The sequence below is a fragment of the Bombus huntii genome, chromosome 15, assembly GCF_024542735.1.
Source record: "Bombus huntii isolate Logan2020A chromosome 15, iyBomHunt1.1, whole genome shotgun sequence".
NCBI lineage: Eukaryota > Metazoa > Arthropoda > Insecta > Hymenoptera > Apidae > Bombus > Bombus huntii.
This window is the reverse complement of record NC_066252.1, coordinates 7,815,784-7,833,560: the sequence shown is the minus strand read 5'-3', so window position 1 is coordinate 7,833,560 and position 17,777 is coordinate 7,815,784. Positions and strand designations below refer to the sequence as shown.

The 17,777-nt window shown below is 35.5% G+C and overlaps 2 protein-coding genes and 1 long non-coding RNA gene across 3 annotated transcripts; 2 read left to right on the top strand and 1 right to left on the bottom strand.

Annotated features, from left to right (window-relative positions):
- The first annotated feature begins 218 nt into the window (after positions 1–218).
- LOC126873624 (plasminogen activator inhibitor 1 RNA-binding protein-like) lies at positions 219–4,198 on the top strand. The gene is made up of 6 exons (XM_050634689.1): positions 219–604; positions 1,629–1,785; positions 1,870–2,052; positions 2,141–2,212; positions 2,290–2,782; positions 2,862–4,198. The coding sequence occupies exons 1-6, from the start codon at positions 349–351 to the stop codon at positions 2,946–2,948; spliced, it is 1,248 nt and encodes a 415-aa protein (XP_050490646.1). The 5' UTR covers positions 219–348; the 3' UTR covers positions 2,949–4,198.
- On the bottom strand, positions 3,700–5,871 carry LOC126873641 (uncharacterized). Its single transcript, XR_007692474.1, has 2 exons — positions 5,752–5,871; positions 3,700–4,541 (listed from the first exon to the last, which is right to left on the bottom strand). It is a non-coding gene; the product is annotated as an uncharacterized LOC126873641 (long non-coding RNA).
- Positions 5,872–5,998: 127 nt separating this feature from the next.
- LOC126873607 (plexin-B) lies at positions 5,999–16,815 on the top strand. Its single transcript, XM_050634642.1, has 8 exons — positions 5,999–6,459; positions 6,595–6,779; positions 7,165–7,747; positions 7,889–8,814; positions 8,902–9,305; positions 9,369–9,861; positions 9,927–13,688; positions 13,777–16,815. The coding sequence occupies exons 3-8, from the start codon at positions 7,330–7,332 to the stop codon at positions 13,882–13,884; spliced, it is 6,111 nt and encodes a 2,036-aa protein (XP_050490599.1). The 5' UTR covers positions 5,999–6,459; positions 6,595–6,779; positions 7,165–7,329; the 3' UTR covers positions 13,885–16,815.
- Positions 16,816–17,777: the final 962 nt, after the last annotated feature.

Genomic DNA, 17,777 nt, shown 5'->3' with positions numbered 1-17,777 from the left:
TGGAAATAATGCCGGTTTCTTTGAGAACGGCAGTACGAAAAACTATCTTGCTTTATCGATGAATATTAGTTATTTTGACAATACAATAGGATTAAAATTAAAAATTTAATTTTAGAGGGTGATTTACTGTCTGAAACGATATAAAATTGACGATATAAATAATATTGGTGGGGAGGTGGCGCGCTGGGTGCAAGACAATTATGCGGTCCCTCCCTGAGCACAGACCTCGTGGTGAACTATTCTCCGACTCAGCCATATTGAAATATTGGATGTCTCTGTTACACAAGGGCTCAAGAGTAGCCGTGAAATTTTCGCGTGATCCTCGACGAATAGAGGATAAGAGACATCATGGAAAATATGTACAGCATTGCCGTTACCAACAAGTTCTCGTTAGCGTTGGGTGATGACGAAGATCCGCACGAAAAGCTCCGAGAAGAGGAACTAAAGAAAGAAGCCAGGAAAAAGGAGAAGCTTTCGGAGAAGGAGAATAAGAGTAAGCAGCCGGACGCACAGAAAGGAACCGGTAATAAAACTCAAAAAAATCGTGTGATCAAGGATTCCCAACAACAACCTTCCAAGGTCCAAGATTTGAAGAAAGATCAAGGTTAGTCATTTTTCATTGCGTTCTTGCCTCGTGCGCGGTATTATGGCCGTCGCTCCTAGTCCCTCGTGGGTCCATGTGCTTTTGATATTTTGCCGCACACTTAACGATTTTCTCGTTCTGTTGCTAATCATTTCTTTCTATTAATTCTTTCAATCAATGCTATTCTTTAAGTTCGAACAATTTGTATGGATTTTATTGTACCAATGTTCATGTTTCTTGTAACTTTTTGAGAATTTTTTATACCGCATAGTGTGAGGTTCTCGTATCGTAAAAATAGAATTTACCAATGGTGACCCCACGTGTCATTTAACAAATAATTACGATAAGCTGCTGTGATTTATCTCGAAATTTGTACACAATCGTTAAATATGTGCAGGATATTAATATAATTTAATGAAAAATGATTTCTGCGTTAGGTGATTGGAGATTGTATTATATTTTATTGTTTGATGATTTATAAAAGGCTCTTATTATTTTTGCTGCAAATAATCGATATACTATATTAAAATTATATTAATATGTATATGTATGTGTTTTTGCTTTGACTGTGTAAGTTATCCAGAAGCTACATTGATCAATTCCATAAATGAGAAAACTAATAATATATATATTCTATATTATTTTTTAAAATTTACCCTGGAATTTATTACTATTTATACTATCTTCTTATTATTTATACTATATTCTTTTTAAAGAATTAAACATTAATTATTTACTTAGATAATGAAATTGAGAGATGGACAAGAGTTGTTTGGTTTGGCATGTAGCAAGAGGCTCATATGTCAAAATATAAAATTAATATTATGAGAAATTACTTTAATAATATAAAAGTTTTTATGTATTCTAAATCACTAGTAACTGTAATTATGCATTATTTACAAATATAAATTTTGTTGTACTTCTGTTTTATATTAAGCTATTATGTAGATATATGAAGTATATATATAAATTACTAATTTTTAATAAATTTACTATTTGTAACAATTCCATTTTACTTATTAACATTATGATTTTTTTTATATAGTTGGCGATAAAAAGCCACCGCAATCAAGAACTGGTGGTGGAAATCGTAATGTCAAATTCTCTGGAGAAAGTAGAGAAGAACGGAACAATAGGCGTAATCGTGAGGATGGTGAAAGAACGCCTCGTGGTCAGGGAGAACTAAGACGAGGACCTCCCGGGTTAGTATACAAATATAGAAAAAGAAAGAAGTGTTAACAATATTTTTATTTCTTTTTGTAATCTTTTATTTTTTAATTCTTCAGTGAGGGACGTGAAACTCGAGAGTTCCGAAACTCCACTGATAATCAACGTGGTGAATACGGGGAGCGTAGGGGTCGTGGTGGAATGCGCGGAATGGTGCGTGGACGTGGTGGACCACGCGGTCGTGGAGGATATGATTATCGTGGAAAACGTGAATTTGATCGTCAATCTGGTTCCGATAAAACGTATACATAATTTTTCATTTATTCTTGTTGAATTATATCCCGATAGGTATTTAACATTAATAAATCCATTGTTTGCATGTTTAAGCAGTGGAGTTAAACCAGTAGACAAAAAGGATGGTGCTGGTAGCCATAACTGGGGTACCCATAATGATGAGATTGAGTAAGTATTGATTCTAACAAAATTGATTTAACAAAAATTCACGTTTTAATAATTTGTGTTCCTTATTCTATTTTCAGAGAAAGTTTAAATCAAGATAATCAAGATTGGGCTAATGAAAAACCTGATGGAGATGCCAACCAAACGACCACAGAAACAAAAGAAGGAGAGATAACTGCAGACGCGGTGGAAGAAAAGCCTGTCGAGGAAGAATCGCGCGAATTAACTTTGGATGAATGGAAAGCTTTACGTAATAACAGAGTGAAGCCTCAATACAATTTACGTAAAGCTGGAGAAGGTGAAGATTTGACTCGCTGGAAGAAGATGTATGCATTGGAAAGGAAGAAGGAGGGAGTAGATGAGGAAGAAGAAGAAGAAGAAGAATATGATGCTGCTGCGGAATATCCACAACGTGTAGGGAGACAAAAGCGTCTTTTGGGCATTGACATACAATTCAGTGATTCTCGACGTGGTTCTGGTGGACGTGGTCGAGGACGAGGTCGTGGAGAACGTGCAAATGGTCGTGGATTTGGTAATCGTGGAGCTCCTAGAGATGGAGATTCACGTGGTCCTGTAAGTATTTGTTTTCGTTTTCGATTGAAACTTAGTGTGTGTAGATGTAATGCAAATTATATATATTTCTTACTTCTAGGCTTCACAATCCGAACAGAGGTCGCCTCGAGGACGTCAAAATGCACCCAAAGTAGATGATGAAAATGATTTCCCCTCATTGGGATAGGTGGTTTCACTTGTCGTCTACGATACAATATCCCACCATTATCACCAGCATCAGTACTACTACCACAGATAAAATTACCACTAATACTAAAACTATTACTATCAACATTTTTGCGTCAGTGAAAAGGTTATTAATGCATAATACAGTACACCCTTGCAAGCAGATACGTAATTTACCTAAATAAATCGTAGCGCTTTGAACGCGCTCTTACATATTGGCACATTAAACATACATATAAGAAGTCGCATGATATGAAACAATGTAGATCACGATCCTTTTTTGTACTTGTAATAACTCAGTTCATCCGTAACTAGTTCTTAAATTCTAGTTTACGGATGAGCGGTATTAAGAACGAGGCTGGACATTCATGGACTTGTTGAATAATTATAAAACTTGAATACTAGATAAAGAATATGGCTGAAAGACTAAGCGGACCAGCAGGAGTATAAATATCAAAAACATTTTACACAATGTAGTTCGACGCTGCTTAAATCTGAGTGAAACACACAGTTCCGAATAGAAATAAAAATAAAATCCACCTGTATGCCAGGAGGTGAGACAGTTTAGCCTAGATTTTAATTTTGACGTTGTCGTATATAAAAGGCCTAAGGAGGCTGGCCATAGCACCGACTCTTATAAACTCATGTATAATAACTTGTTAGGCGGTAAATTTTAAACATTCTTTCTGTTTTATAATTTTTATATGGTGTTTGAGGAAGCCTTCGTGCATAAAACATATGAGACTTTAAAAAAAAGTGTGTATTTGTATCTAAGAAAACATCTATGATATTAAAAGTGTCTATTTAGGTATATACTAAGTTTGGCTTATATAGAAGTATAGAGATTTTTCCTTTCAAAGATGTAATCGGTCTGTAAGAAGTTAACATTTAAGTAAATATTAGAGAGACACATACAGACATAAAATACAGATATACACAGCTTTACATATATATTGTATAACGAGTTTAAGAAAATGGTCGATACATACATTCAGAGGGACAGATAGGATGAATCCAGTCTTATATAGTTACGTTATACGTCGATTATCATGTTCTTAATTATGACCTGCTATATTAGTTATCATCTATTGTATTTGTTACATGTAAAATGAAGAAATACCACAGCCAAAAAATCCAAACCCTCTCCATAAATGCGAAAAGAAAAGTAAGAAGAGCGTTATTAAGCTGTTTGAAGCTTAGTTATATGTGTAAATAACATATTTACAATAATAAATTGTGACACATGAGTCACTTTAGACTTGACTACTTAAACCAGTCGACTTATGAAGAGATATTCTACAAAGGGTTTTTATTTGTGCAGTATGTAAAGAATGTGAGTACAAAGGAGATTAAAAACAAAAACAAAAAAATGCGTAAAAACATCTTACATCGAAGATTTTCGCTACAAGGTATAATGGAAAATTGGGTGTCACCAAAAGCTATGGGAAGGAAAGAGAGAAAATACGAGAAGTGCTATACCCACCCAATAAAGTTATAAGTCAAATTCCATTGTAAGCACCTTGTTCTTCTCGTTCTTTACGTATGTCGCCTAGGAAACACTATCGGTTCGTCTTGAATTGGACGCCTTCTTGAGCTAATACAATGGGAATGTAGTAATCAATCTCAATTTCAAAACGATTCGAAGTTTTTCAGTACTAACTGCTTCGAATATGATTTGATAATTAAAACATTTGAAATATTGTATAAATCTTGAATCTTGCAAGTTTCGATAAATATTGAATGATTTAGAAGATTTCAAGGTTTCAAAACTGACTGAAAATTTAAGCTATTTTTACAGCTATTATATATTAATGAGACCATTAATATCTTACATAATAATCATAATAATTATACATCTTTTATAAGATACTAACTATCTTGTTAATATATTATACATACAAGCCACTGAAGGTAAAATATAATACAAAATATAAGACATTGAATACTTATCAATTCTGAAATTTATCAGAACTTTTAGGATCCATTAAAACTACCAAAAATTATCGAAGCTTTAAGGACTCAGGATTCTCCAAAACTTCTAAATGCTTCAAATATCGAATCATGTTTGAAGTAATTTGAATTTTATTAAATATGTACATATTCGAACTGATTCACAAGTCCATGTAGTGATGGGATTTGAAACACTTCGAATTGTTTCGAATCTCTGTTAATACGTTTTAGAGCTTAGAAGTCTTGAAAACGTTGAATGCTCGGAAAAATAGGTTTGAAAGTTTTGAGAATTTTGGTAAATTTTAAGGGCTTGGTAAGTATTTAATATTTTACGAACAGTTTTAATATATAAATATTTTTTTGTCTAAACGGTATATGGACATAAGTTTTTAACGAAAGCCATAAACACGTTCATTTACGTTATTTATCTTTTTGTATATATTGAGAGTGTTGGCAAATTTTCAAATTTGATTGTCTCAAAAACGAGGCCTTAAAAAAACACCTTATTCTACATTTTCGACTTATTTCCGCATGTAGAATTATCTCCTTGTCTATTCCTGTCTAGGTAGAATTAAGCAAATTCATGTTTTCAAACCATTATTATAAATTATAAGTGGTGTATAGTGTAATATAATAGTAGTAATTAGTGTTTAAACCTGCCAAGACTTTCAAGACGTGCCGAAATCTTTAAAGACTCAAGATAAAAGTTGGATGTAGTGGAAGACTTAAGAGTTCCAATAATGTTAAAAATGATTCATATTTCCATAGTCTCGTAAAGCTTGGAATCGTTTCGAGATTGAGATTCGAATGTTCATCGCTAGTTTGATGGTTCGAAAGCATATCACTAGTTTTACCAGCTTTTACCATTAAAGTAAACAGTACAGGGTTTCAGCCACGGGAGGACGCGGCATCTGTAAGTCCGATAGAGTATCCCACACACAACCGTAAGAAAGAAAAGGAAAGTTGGGAAGAAGAGAGTGATAGAACTAGCCAAGGAAAGGCACTGAACCGTGGGAAAAGCTTGACGAGAGGAACAGAGAGAGAAAGATAATGAACAAGCGGCGGCGCATGCCGTAGCCACGGCCCCCAACTTGCTCTAAACTCGTGCAGCCTGTCGCTGTCGGTCGAATTTTAATGGCGGCTCATTCCGATTCTCTGTTTAGTGTTATTATCAAGTAACGAAACGGTATTTATACTCTTTACGCGTTACTACAAGAGATAATAAGGAGTTCCATTAAGTCTAAACCGTGCGTTTCGTTGTTTCATCGTTCGGATACTATATCAGAGACCTGTATCAAGGACATAGTGAGTGCATATCCGCGATGTGTCGTAGCGACTCTGGCGTACGAACATTCCATCGTGTAGTCGTGTTATACACTTTGGCTTTTTCATGAAAAGGGTTGACTCTACGTGATAAATCGAACTTGTTTCCTTTTATTTTAATTCGTTGTATATATGAAATTTTCGTGAATCAAGAGAAAAAGAAGGAAAGTTAACACGAGCTGACTGATGATCATATCAGATCGAGCGAATCGAAGCTGCGAGCTTTTTTCATGCTGGAGGTAATTCCTTTTTCTTTTTCAGTAATTACCCGTGGATATTCTCGTGTTTTATGAGTGTTCCTGGGAATGTTTATGAGTTTCTAGAATATTTTATTGTTGAGTATTGAGTAATTTAGTACGTTTGTGTTTTGTTAGACGATTATTGACAAGGAGTAGAATATCCTTGCCTTTGTGCAAAGACACTGGCCTTAACTGTCAAGTGCAGCTATGCTGCTCGTACTAATGAAGGGCGGTGCGTGCATCGGTGTTACTCAAAAAGTGTGGAGGAGCCATCTGCCCTAGCCTGACATCGTCGTCGAAATGTTTTAGTATCGAAATCGGTCAGTGATACATTATTTACATTTTGACAATTCACTTCTCGATTATTATATTTAATCATTGTATGGCTTGATCGTGGATGTTCGTGTATTTAGATACGTAACGTAAACCTGACAAAATATGAATGTTCGAAATGTCTTAATGATATATCCTGATGTGTCTTCGACATTTTCGTTTTGTCTCTTATAATGTTTTATTTTGCTAAAATTATTTAATTTTTTTCATGTAAATTAGACTTTCTCTTAAAATTTAATATATAGTCAATGTTATTTTATGAACAATTTTTTATTTGGTTAATTGGTAGATATTGGTGAAAAATGTATGTGATGTGTGAAATTTTTTTAAGAATAAATAACTAATTGTAATTGTGGTTTTGAAATGTTCCAGAGGTGCCAGGCAATGTGCATCATGTCGGTGCCTGGATACATGTGTAATTGGTAGTACTATATTGATACTGGCCTTCTACCAGTGGGACAAATACCCTTATTATATTTTCTAAGCTTCCTACCCTAGACTTGTACATGCACAAACGCACACGCATAGCGTGTGCGCATGTGCTTTGTCAACTATTGCCTACACATCATGAGATTCTTGGGATTTGTATCATTTCCCATTTCGCCTACTGTGTTATCTCCTAAACTGCTACTACCATTTCATCGATTATCCTTTTCATCCATGTCTGTTGCTACCTGGTTCCTGGTGGTACTGGTAACTGCAGCCATAGATACACCTGCTAGTACTACTCCACCTGTGCAAGAAAATAGATCGTTACACATTGTAACACAGTTTCCTATGGGAGATGGTCAAAGATATGGATTTTATCCTCTAGATCCAAATACAACGAGGGAAGGTGCCCTTCGATTTAATCACCTTACTATAGATCCTGCAACAGGAAGATTATATGCAGGTGCCATCAACAGACTTTTACAGTTAGATTCTAATCTCAGACTGGAGGAATATGTTTCCACAGGTTAGCTATTCATTCTTTTTATGAGAATTGTATATTTTATAAAAGATATATATATATATATATATATATATATATATATATATATATTTGTACTATGGAAACATTACTAAAAAAGTTATTGTTATCCATTATTGTTTTCAGGACCAAGATTGGATAATCCCCAGTGCCATGCAACAGGCTGTCCTTCCAGAGACATAACTACATCTTTAATGGACAATGTAAACAAACTATTAATCGCTGATCTTGAATCACAAACACTGATTGCATGTGGTTCCCTTCTTCAAGGTGCTTGTGAAAAGTACAAAATGTCAAACATATCTATTAAGCCGGAATTCATTCCCCATAGTGTAGCAGCAAACGATGAAAGCTCTTCTACATACGCTTTTATTGGGCCCGAAAAATACAATGCTTGGGGACAAACGAATATACTCTATGTTGGTACTACATTCACTAATAGAGGAGATTACAGGCATGACGTGCCTGCTATTTCTAGCAGAAATCTTCACAATTTAGAATTCGCGGAGTATACGTTCAATAAACAGTCGATCGTATACATCGACGTGAAATATCGAGACCATTTTCTGGTTAAATATGTGTATGGGTTCAATGCCAACAACTATGCATATTTTGTATTGGTACAAAAACAGTCTCATCTTCCTGAAGAAGAGGAAAAGGGTTACATCTCTAGATTGGCTCGAAGCTGTATCAATGACCCAAATTATGATAGTTATACAGAAGTGACGCTACAGTGTACTGTTAATTTAGGAGATGGGAAATCGCAATCTTATAATTTAGTGCAAGACGCGAAAGTGGCACCAGCCGGTAGTGATATAGCCATGCAATTGGGTATTTCCGTTGGTGATCCCATTTTTGTCTCCGTATTTTCTCCAAGTAGAGGAATCACGAACGAACCGCTGTCTCGGTCAGCACTTTGCGTGTACAGTTTGCAAGAGATTGAAACAAGATTTACTGAAAATATCCATATGTGTCTCAATGGTAGTACTAAATATAGAAACATGGGATATGTCAGTGGTCCTATACAAGATGGAAAATGTCCTGCGGCAGGAGTAAGTATAAAATTTAAAGAACTGAAATATTACCATTTGAAAATATTGCATATTTTTATTGAGTTGTGTCTTTATTTTTCTATCCAGACAGCGGGCAACATTTTGCACTTCTGTGAAGTGGGTTTGAAAATCTCCGGAATGTCACCAATTGTGGGACAAGCAATTTTACATTTTCCTGACGAATTCATTACCTCTGTAACAATAGCTAATACAGAAAGTCATACCGTTGCATTCTTAGGTACTAACGACGGTTCTCTGAAAAAAGTTTTACTTTCTGGAAACGAAGCATTCGTCTACGAAAATATTGTAATCGATAAAGGAAACAGATTGATGCCTGATACTTTGATTTCTCCAGATGGAGAACATATTTACGTTTTATCGACTTCTAAAATTTCTAAGGTGCAAGTTGAACATTGCAGTAGTTATACTAATTGCAGCAGTTGTCTAGACGCGAAAGATCCTTATTGTGGATGGTGTTCATTAGAAAAAAGGTGAATATCTAATTTTTTTCTTCATTATTTCTTTTGTTTAATAATATTAATGTATATTTCTAGATGCACAGTTAGAGGAGATTGTCAGAAAGCAAGTCATAGTAGTCCACGATGGTTATCTTTAGGTACAGGACAACAATGCATTGATTTCGAGCAAGTTCTTCCAGATCGTATGCCTATCAATCAAATGACCACCGTTCACTTAACAATCAGAACTTTACCCGAATTACCAGCAGGCGCAAATTACAAATGTGTTTTTGGTAACGCCGAACCTATAGATGCACTAATGACCGGATTTGGATTATCTTGTCCTACACCACCCGTACTTGAAAGACCGAATATACCAGACGGGGCCGATCATGTCCTGGTACCTTTATCTGTGCGCTCTAGTGAAACAAATAAAGATTTTGTCTCACGAAATTTCGCTTTCTTCGATTGCTCTAGGCATACCGTGTGTACAGAGTGTGTAAAATCTCAATGGGCCTGTAGTTGGTGTGTCTATGATAATAAATGTACACATAACACAAGCTGTCAGGGTATCATTTCAGGAGAAAACGTAAGTGTATTAATGTTTAGATAAAATTTAGTATTGTTATAAAAAAGATAACTTTCTGTTCACAGAATCAAGCAAATTTAGCCGCGCACGGAGCACAATACTGTCCAAAGTTCGTTCAACGCCAGGAACCATTGATGTTACCTAACAGTGTACCCAAAGAGATAGTGCTCGAGGTTGAGAATTTACCGCATCCTCAAGTAGGACACAGTGGTTTCCAATGCATCGTCTCGATCGAGGGTGCTAATTTAAAAGTACAAGCTCGTGTCGATAGCAGCCGTTTTATAGTATGTGATAAAACAGTTTACTCGTATGAGGCGGTCACTGGTGAATACGAAGCAGAGGTAACGGTTGTCTGGAACATTAATCATCACGTGGACAAAACTACTATCATCCTTTATAAGTGTGAAGTGTTGGGTTCGCATCGCGAACACGCAGATTGTTCCCTTTGCGTGACCAGAGATGCGCGTTTTGAATGTACTTGGTGCGGTAATAGTTGCGTGTACCGGCATTCTTGCTTGCACTCGCCATTTACTGAGTGTCCGAAACCGAGGATAGACATGATTAAACCTCTCAGTGGACCGATCGAAGGTGGAACATTGGTCACTATCGAAGGTAGTAATTTGGGGCTGAAAGAAAGCGACGTGGATGGAAAAATACATATTGGTAACACACCATGTACTTTAGTCGACTATGAAGTGTCTGTACGCATCGTTTGCCGTACAGGAAGACACGAAGCAACGGACACTGCCTCTGTAGTGGTTGGTAATGACGCTGGTTACACTGAAAGCGCAGTGTTATTTAATTACAAGGATATACGATTGTCTGGTGTTTACCCATCAGTTGGTCCACAAAGTGGTGGTACGCAACTTGCCATTACTGGAATGTATTTAAATATTGGTAGTACTATATCAGCCTACCTAGACGAGTTAGCGTGTCATGTTAATGCCACGCAAGCGAGTAGTACCAGATTAACTTGTGTAACAAGTAAATCCGATAGAGTAAGAAGAATCGACAGACTGACTCTTAGCATAGATGGTGCGAATCGCACTTTAATTGGTAATCCCTATAACTACACTCATGATCCTACTATTATGGAGATTAAGCCACTAACAAGTTTTGCTTCCGGTGGCCGTATGATCACCGTTCACGGCACCAATCTAGATACTATCCAGAAGCCCGAAATGGAGGTATACTTCGACAATGAACTACTGCCAGTAAATAGGACTGTTTGTACAGTATTAAACCCGACGCAGATGGAATGCCCAAGTCCTAGTGTTGCTAAGCGGTTCATGACTCTTCGACGTAACGGGCGTGCTACTGCTAATAGCCAAAGCACACCACCTCAATCATTAAAGTTAAAGGAATCTCAATTATCCTTGAAAATAGCATTTATTATGGACAATGTGGAAAGTGTACGAGATTTGGAAAAGCATTTTAAGAGTCTTAGAAATCGCTTACTTTATGTGGAAGATCCGAAATTTCTTGCCTTTCCGCGTAACATTAAATTATATAAAGGTGATACGCTAGTTATCGAGGGGGAAAATTTGATTTTTGCCAGTGATGAGTCTGATGTGAACGTTACTGTCGGTACAATGCCATGTAACGTGACTTCGCTTGCTCTAACTCAATTGGTTTGTATTCCTCCTGATCAACAACCAGCTGATACGGATGAACTTGGAATTAAAACTGAAAATGGTTTACCCTTGGTGGTAGTACGTGTGGGTCGTAGCCTAAGGTTCCCCATTGGTTATCTGCGCTACGAAGTGATTAAATCTTATCCGATCCCACCAGAGGCAATTGCTGGAATAGCTGCTGGCACTTTTGGTCTTGTGTTTCTGTTTGTTTTAGTGTTAATAATATATAGAAGGAAGAGTACACAAGCAGAGAGAGAATATAAAAGGATACAGATACAGATGGATACTCTGGAAAGCAATGTTAGGATGGAATGTAAGCAAGCATTTGCTGAACTACAAACCGATATGACTGATTTAACCGCTGATCTGGAGTCGTCCGGTATTCCGACTTTAGACCACAAGAATTACATTATGAAAGTATTTTTTCCCGGTGTTACGCATCATCCTATATTAAATGATCCTAGATCACGTAGTAATGTGTCTCGTACAAACTACGATGCTGCCATGATCCAGTTCGAGCAACTGATCAATAATAAATACTTCGTATTAACGTTCATCGAAACCTTAGAGGCTCAGAAAGACTTTAATATTAGAGATAAAGTGAATGTTGCATCATTACTTATGGTCGTCCTGATGGGTAAGATGGAGTATGCGACTGATATTCTCATGAATCTTTTACTAAGACTTATCGAAAAGGCAGTGAACACAAAGCATCCTCAGTTGATGCTTAGAAGGACCGAATCCGTGGTAGAAAAGATGCTAACTAACTGGATGGCTCTTTGTATGTACAATTACCTTAAAGACTATGCAGGTTCCTCTCTATTTTTATTGTTCAAGGCAATAAAGCACCAGATAGAAAAGGGTCCTGTGGACGTGATTACGTACGACGCTAGATACTCGTTATCTGAAGAAAGGCTACTCCGTGAGCAGATTGAGCACAGCGTGGTCACTCTGCATGTCGTCCAAGATGATCTCGATGAGAAAATCCAGTGCAAGGTGTTAGATTGTGATACTATAAATCAAGTGAAGTCCAAGATCCTAGATGCTCTCTACAAGAATACTCCTTTCTCACTGAGGCCGTCCGTTCATGACGTAGATTTGGAATGGAGACACGGTAGAGGCGGACATTTAACTCTTCAGGATGAGGATCTCACGTCAAAGTGCAGCGGCGAATGGAAAAAGATAAACACGTTGGCGCATTATGGTGTGAAAGAGTCAGCAGTGATGTCGTTGATTCCTAGACAGAACGATGGTTTTTCCGTCGCCTGTAAACCACCGTGTCACAATTGTAAACCATCGCACTATCATCATCAGCAGCAGTCCATTCACCACCATGCACATCACCATCACCTACATCGTCACGCGAATCACTGTTCGTCCACGCATCTTCCATCCACACCTAATCACAATCTAATTAGTCCTGTAATGTACAATCATCCCGTTAGCGGTTTATACTTCGAATCTCAACATTCACCGCCGATCATAACAGCAAACGGCGACGTAGAAAGCGGTCATGGAGGTAATCAACGATTATATCATTTGGTAAGGCCTATAGAAGAAAGTCACTATCCGCCAGGTATGGGTTTCACCGGTAGCAAGCATCATCATCCAGAACGAACACACAAAGCCATCCCTGAAATATTTTTAACGAGATTACTATCGACGAAGGGTACCGTTCAAAAGTTCGTCGATGATTTTTTGAATACGATTCTAACAGCGAATGAAGCATTACCCAGTGCTGTAAAATGGCTGTTCGATCTCCTGGACGATGCTGCGAAGCAACACGGGATCGTTGACCCGGAGGTACCGCACGCATGGAAATCGAATAGTTTGCCGCTTAGATTTTGGGTGAATTTTATTAAGAATCCAGACTTCATGTTCGATATAAATAAGTCCACGACGGTTGACTCGAGCCTCTCCGTGATAGCGCAAACATTTATGGACTCTTGTTCGATGACGGAACACAGGCTAGGGAAAGATTCACCGTCGAATAAGTTACTCTTTGCCAAGGACATACCGCATTACCGAGAGAAAGTGGGTCGTTTTTACACAGATGTACAAAGACTGCCACAAATCACTGATCAAGAAATGTCTAGTGCCATGCAACAGCTGAGTGCGTCACATGCGAATGAGTTTGATGTGATCGCAGCACTAAAAGAACTTTACATCTATGTCAGCAAGTATTATGAACAAGTAAGTATCTTGAAAGCAAAGCTTGACTCTTTTTTATTAAAATGTTTAGTTTGTTGATTGGTAATTTAATTAATGGAATATTGCATAGATCCTAGAGGCCTTGGAGACAGACGCAGGCTGTCGTAAATTACATCTAGCCCACAGGCTAGAGAATGTCGCGTGCACACTCGAAGGAGAGGAAACCAGTGCCTGCTGACACAACCTCCTCATTGCTATCCCAGGACCCGTCAATCTCTCCAGAAACACTGACTAGTGCCTCCATTTCATGCATCAGATACACCTCGTTACATATGTACAAATCTACACACCATGTGAATAACAATGCCGTAAAAAATACGTGCGATTTCGTTAAGGCTAGTCAGGCGATAGTTTTTCTTAGGATAAATTAATCCTGGCTGTAGTATTTACGTCTATATGTCATGGCCGTATCGAAATACGCTCGTACACACGTACAGATGTTAGCAAAATGGTAACAAAAGAGAAAATGATGAACTCTAACCTTTAAACCTGATCTGTTTTTATTAATATTGTATATTTCATTTATTTTACTATACATATATATATATATAGTATATTTGTAACAAATTATAAGAAAACGACGAAGGGAATCTCAATGCAATCGGTGGAATCTTCGTTAGTAAGGGATATAATTTATCTTATGATTGAAAAACTATATCTCCGGTGACGTAGCTGAATATTGGTCCGCCTACGCGTTTTAAGGATTTGAGATGCAAAATTCGTGCAAAAAATACTTATTAAAAAAAAGTAAAAAAAAAACAAATGGAAATTAATGATTTCATTGTTGGCCGAATGTCTATACGTGTATACGTAGTATATATAACACGAAGAAAAATAACGTATGGGAACGTTAAATAAGAGAAAAAGCCATAGTGTCCACCAGACTGTCTGTACAAAGGGAGTACGGCAGCAAGTAGTCTGTGATCCGAGCACGAGTGGCTATGCCTACTATCTTCATTACGATATATATATTATTAATATGTTATATATTATATATATATACATAAAAAATATATAAAGCAAAGGTCACGCAACATACACCTCCACGGATTGTAGTGAGCTAGTTAGAGAGGGTCTATATATGTATTATAAGTTGAGGGTAAAGAACCCTTTTTCAGAAAAAAGAGAGAACGAACGAGAAAAAACGTGAGTGGGAGAGAGAAAGAGAGCGTGAGAGAGCAAGGAACGACACTAAATTAAGGCAATTAAAGTAATGTTAAATGAAAGGAAAAAGAATTGGCTTCTCAATTAAAAGTTGTGAGAGCAGTTCAGACTACTCTAGGCCTATCTGCGTATATTTAGTACGTAAAAAAAAGAATTCTTTTCTATTACATTTTCTGTTCATTTTTCAGTCTGTTTTTATTTACTTTATACGATTACATTTATATATATATGACTGTTGCTACGATCTGGAAGGCCACTATGTGGATCATATAATGATTTTACAACCACTATAGGAGCTATATTATATCTATTATTGCTCTTACTACCATTAAGTTGTATTATTATCTATATAGATATAATTATCGACTAATTGCCCATTCAACAATAGTTATTATGGTATATTGTTAAGCGTAAAGAAAGCACATAATAGATGCAAAAAACGAGAAAGATCTTTTATATTGTATACCGGCGAGGAAGTTTCTAGACTCTTAATGAACGCGAATTAAAAAAAAAATGAAAAAAAATGACAAAAAAGAAAACACAGTAGAAGGGAAAATTTTATACATGTCTGGTTGTATTTTCGCCGGTTATTAGAGTTTCAGGATTTTTCGCCAGTTGGTCAATAATATCGCAGTTAAACGTATCGGGAAAAAAAGGAAGGTTTAACAAGACACAACGATGAACAGTATTTTTCTTGGGATTACATCGCCATTTTACTTTACCTAAGACTGCCTCAGTTTGAAAAATTGCATTTTTTAAAGGAAGCATTTAAGTGTCCCTGATACTATTCATTATTCCAGTGTATAGGTATTTAATAACAGTTCGATTCACTGCCCATTGCGCACTGCCAATTTTTCTCCATGCGCTTTTTTAGGAACTGTTACACCGGAACAGACCTACTTAAACGTTCGATTGAATCGCGTAACCAATTATTTGATAATTTTGTGAATGGTAGGTTTGGGAAAGCTGAGGTTTAAGCTCACTCTTGTACTTAATTAACACTTTCGTGTATTTTATCTGCTCTACAGGCCCTCAGCTTCCCTGTCGATTACCATCAACCTGTGTATCTCTCTATTATATGTATTGTATTTATTTATATACTGATGACCGGATTATCTATACAGGAAATGATACGTCAATCTGTCCTATGTGATTTAATGTATTACTTTTTCTTTGATACACGTCAACATACGTGCTGTAATTTTTCTGAAACATAAAGTCGTTTTACTGAACTTTTGGTGTACGTGAAACGACGATACAACATTTGGAAATGATGTAGATGCGAATCGAAATTCTGTAATAATTTAATTCCATGTATATCATATTTTCTCAATGTATATTTCACACGATATTTTACATATAATATGTAACACACATACATGAACAAATGATAACAGAATGGAGAATGGGATTTAAATGAGCTTTTATTATTTATACATTCATTCTGTTATCATATCTCTTGTAATGTTTTAGTCGCGTTATTTTATATGTATTTAAATCACTATCTCCTGTGAAATTAAGGTCAGCTTTCTTGTATATTGAATTAAAAAGAGGAACACGTACTGTAAGTTTAGGAGGATTATTTTGTCAAGTATTTTTATTTGTTGAACATATTCTATTTGTACAATGAATTTATAGTGGTGAATATAATGATTATTTTTGTTTTGAAGTTAAAGACAATGCGAAGCAAAATTTTTAGTCCAAATGATTCTATGAAGGTTCTATCGATGGAATGACAAAATTAAATGATAGTAACATTTATAAAATACCTTAGGGGATGAGATCTTCTTCCTCTACTTTGTATGTAAAATTTAATACACAAAATTAATTACACAAAAAAATTCAAAACACATATATGTCTTTCTAATAATTAGAAAAGACTTGTTTTGTGGAGGTAATGATTTCTTTTTTTAAATAAACGTGCGAAATAGAACATTTTTCTGAATGGTGTTTGTATTTTATTTTGTTTATATGAAGCTATTAGATGTAGTCTTCCAGAAAGAAATTAATTAATTTTGACTGGAGTAATGGATTTATTTTTATAAATCATTCTGTTGACAGTAGTATTTATATTAAACTTATAAATATACAGATTATACATAATAAAGATACGTGCTCGCTCGACTCAATTTCAATAATATTAATTTTACGATTAAGTTACTATTACACTTTATCGTCTATAAAATATTTTTAATTCAACGAAATATTTATTATGAAATAAATTAAAATGATAGACAGAAAATTATTATTTTTATTATTTAAATAGGAATCTTAGTCTTGTTAGTTTTTGAATATTTTTATGAGTTATTTTGAAAACAAAAATATAAATATTCATACATCAACAGTAATGAATTGTATAATTACAATTGACTTTTCTGATTGTACGTACAATCACTGTTTATTAATTAAAGATTTACTGAAGTAGTTGAAAATTCTTTCTCTATTAAACATTTTTGAAAAAAGAGACCGCTTTCGTTAGTTAAATTTTGTTAATTTAATGATTAAAATAAAGTGATGGAAAATTATAGAACAAATTGTTATAATGTAGAAATATAAGAAAACATTTTTCCTTGTATGAGTACTATTCCATAATATTAGTGGAATTTTTTAGTTGCTCTACATTAAATTAATATATTGTTATACAAAACATGTAACGAAGATGTCTGGTGATGAGGAGCGATAGTTTGTGTTGTAGCTTACAAATTGTTAAGCGTATATGCATGGATACAATTGAACGAACATATTGCAAATCCTTCAATTGTGGATGGTACGGTTCCAATTGTATATACTCCATAAAATGTTAATTATATTACTATTATTATCGATATCAATATTTTTATATCATCGAGGCATGGAAGAAATAGAAAAAAAAACAGTATATATTAATGAAACTGTTGGAATTGTAAA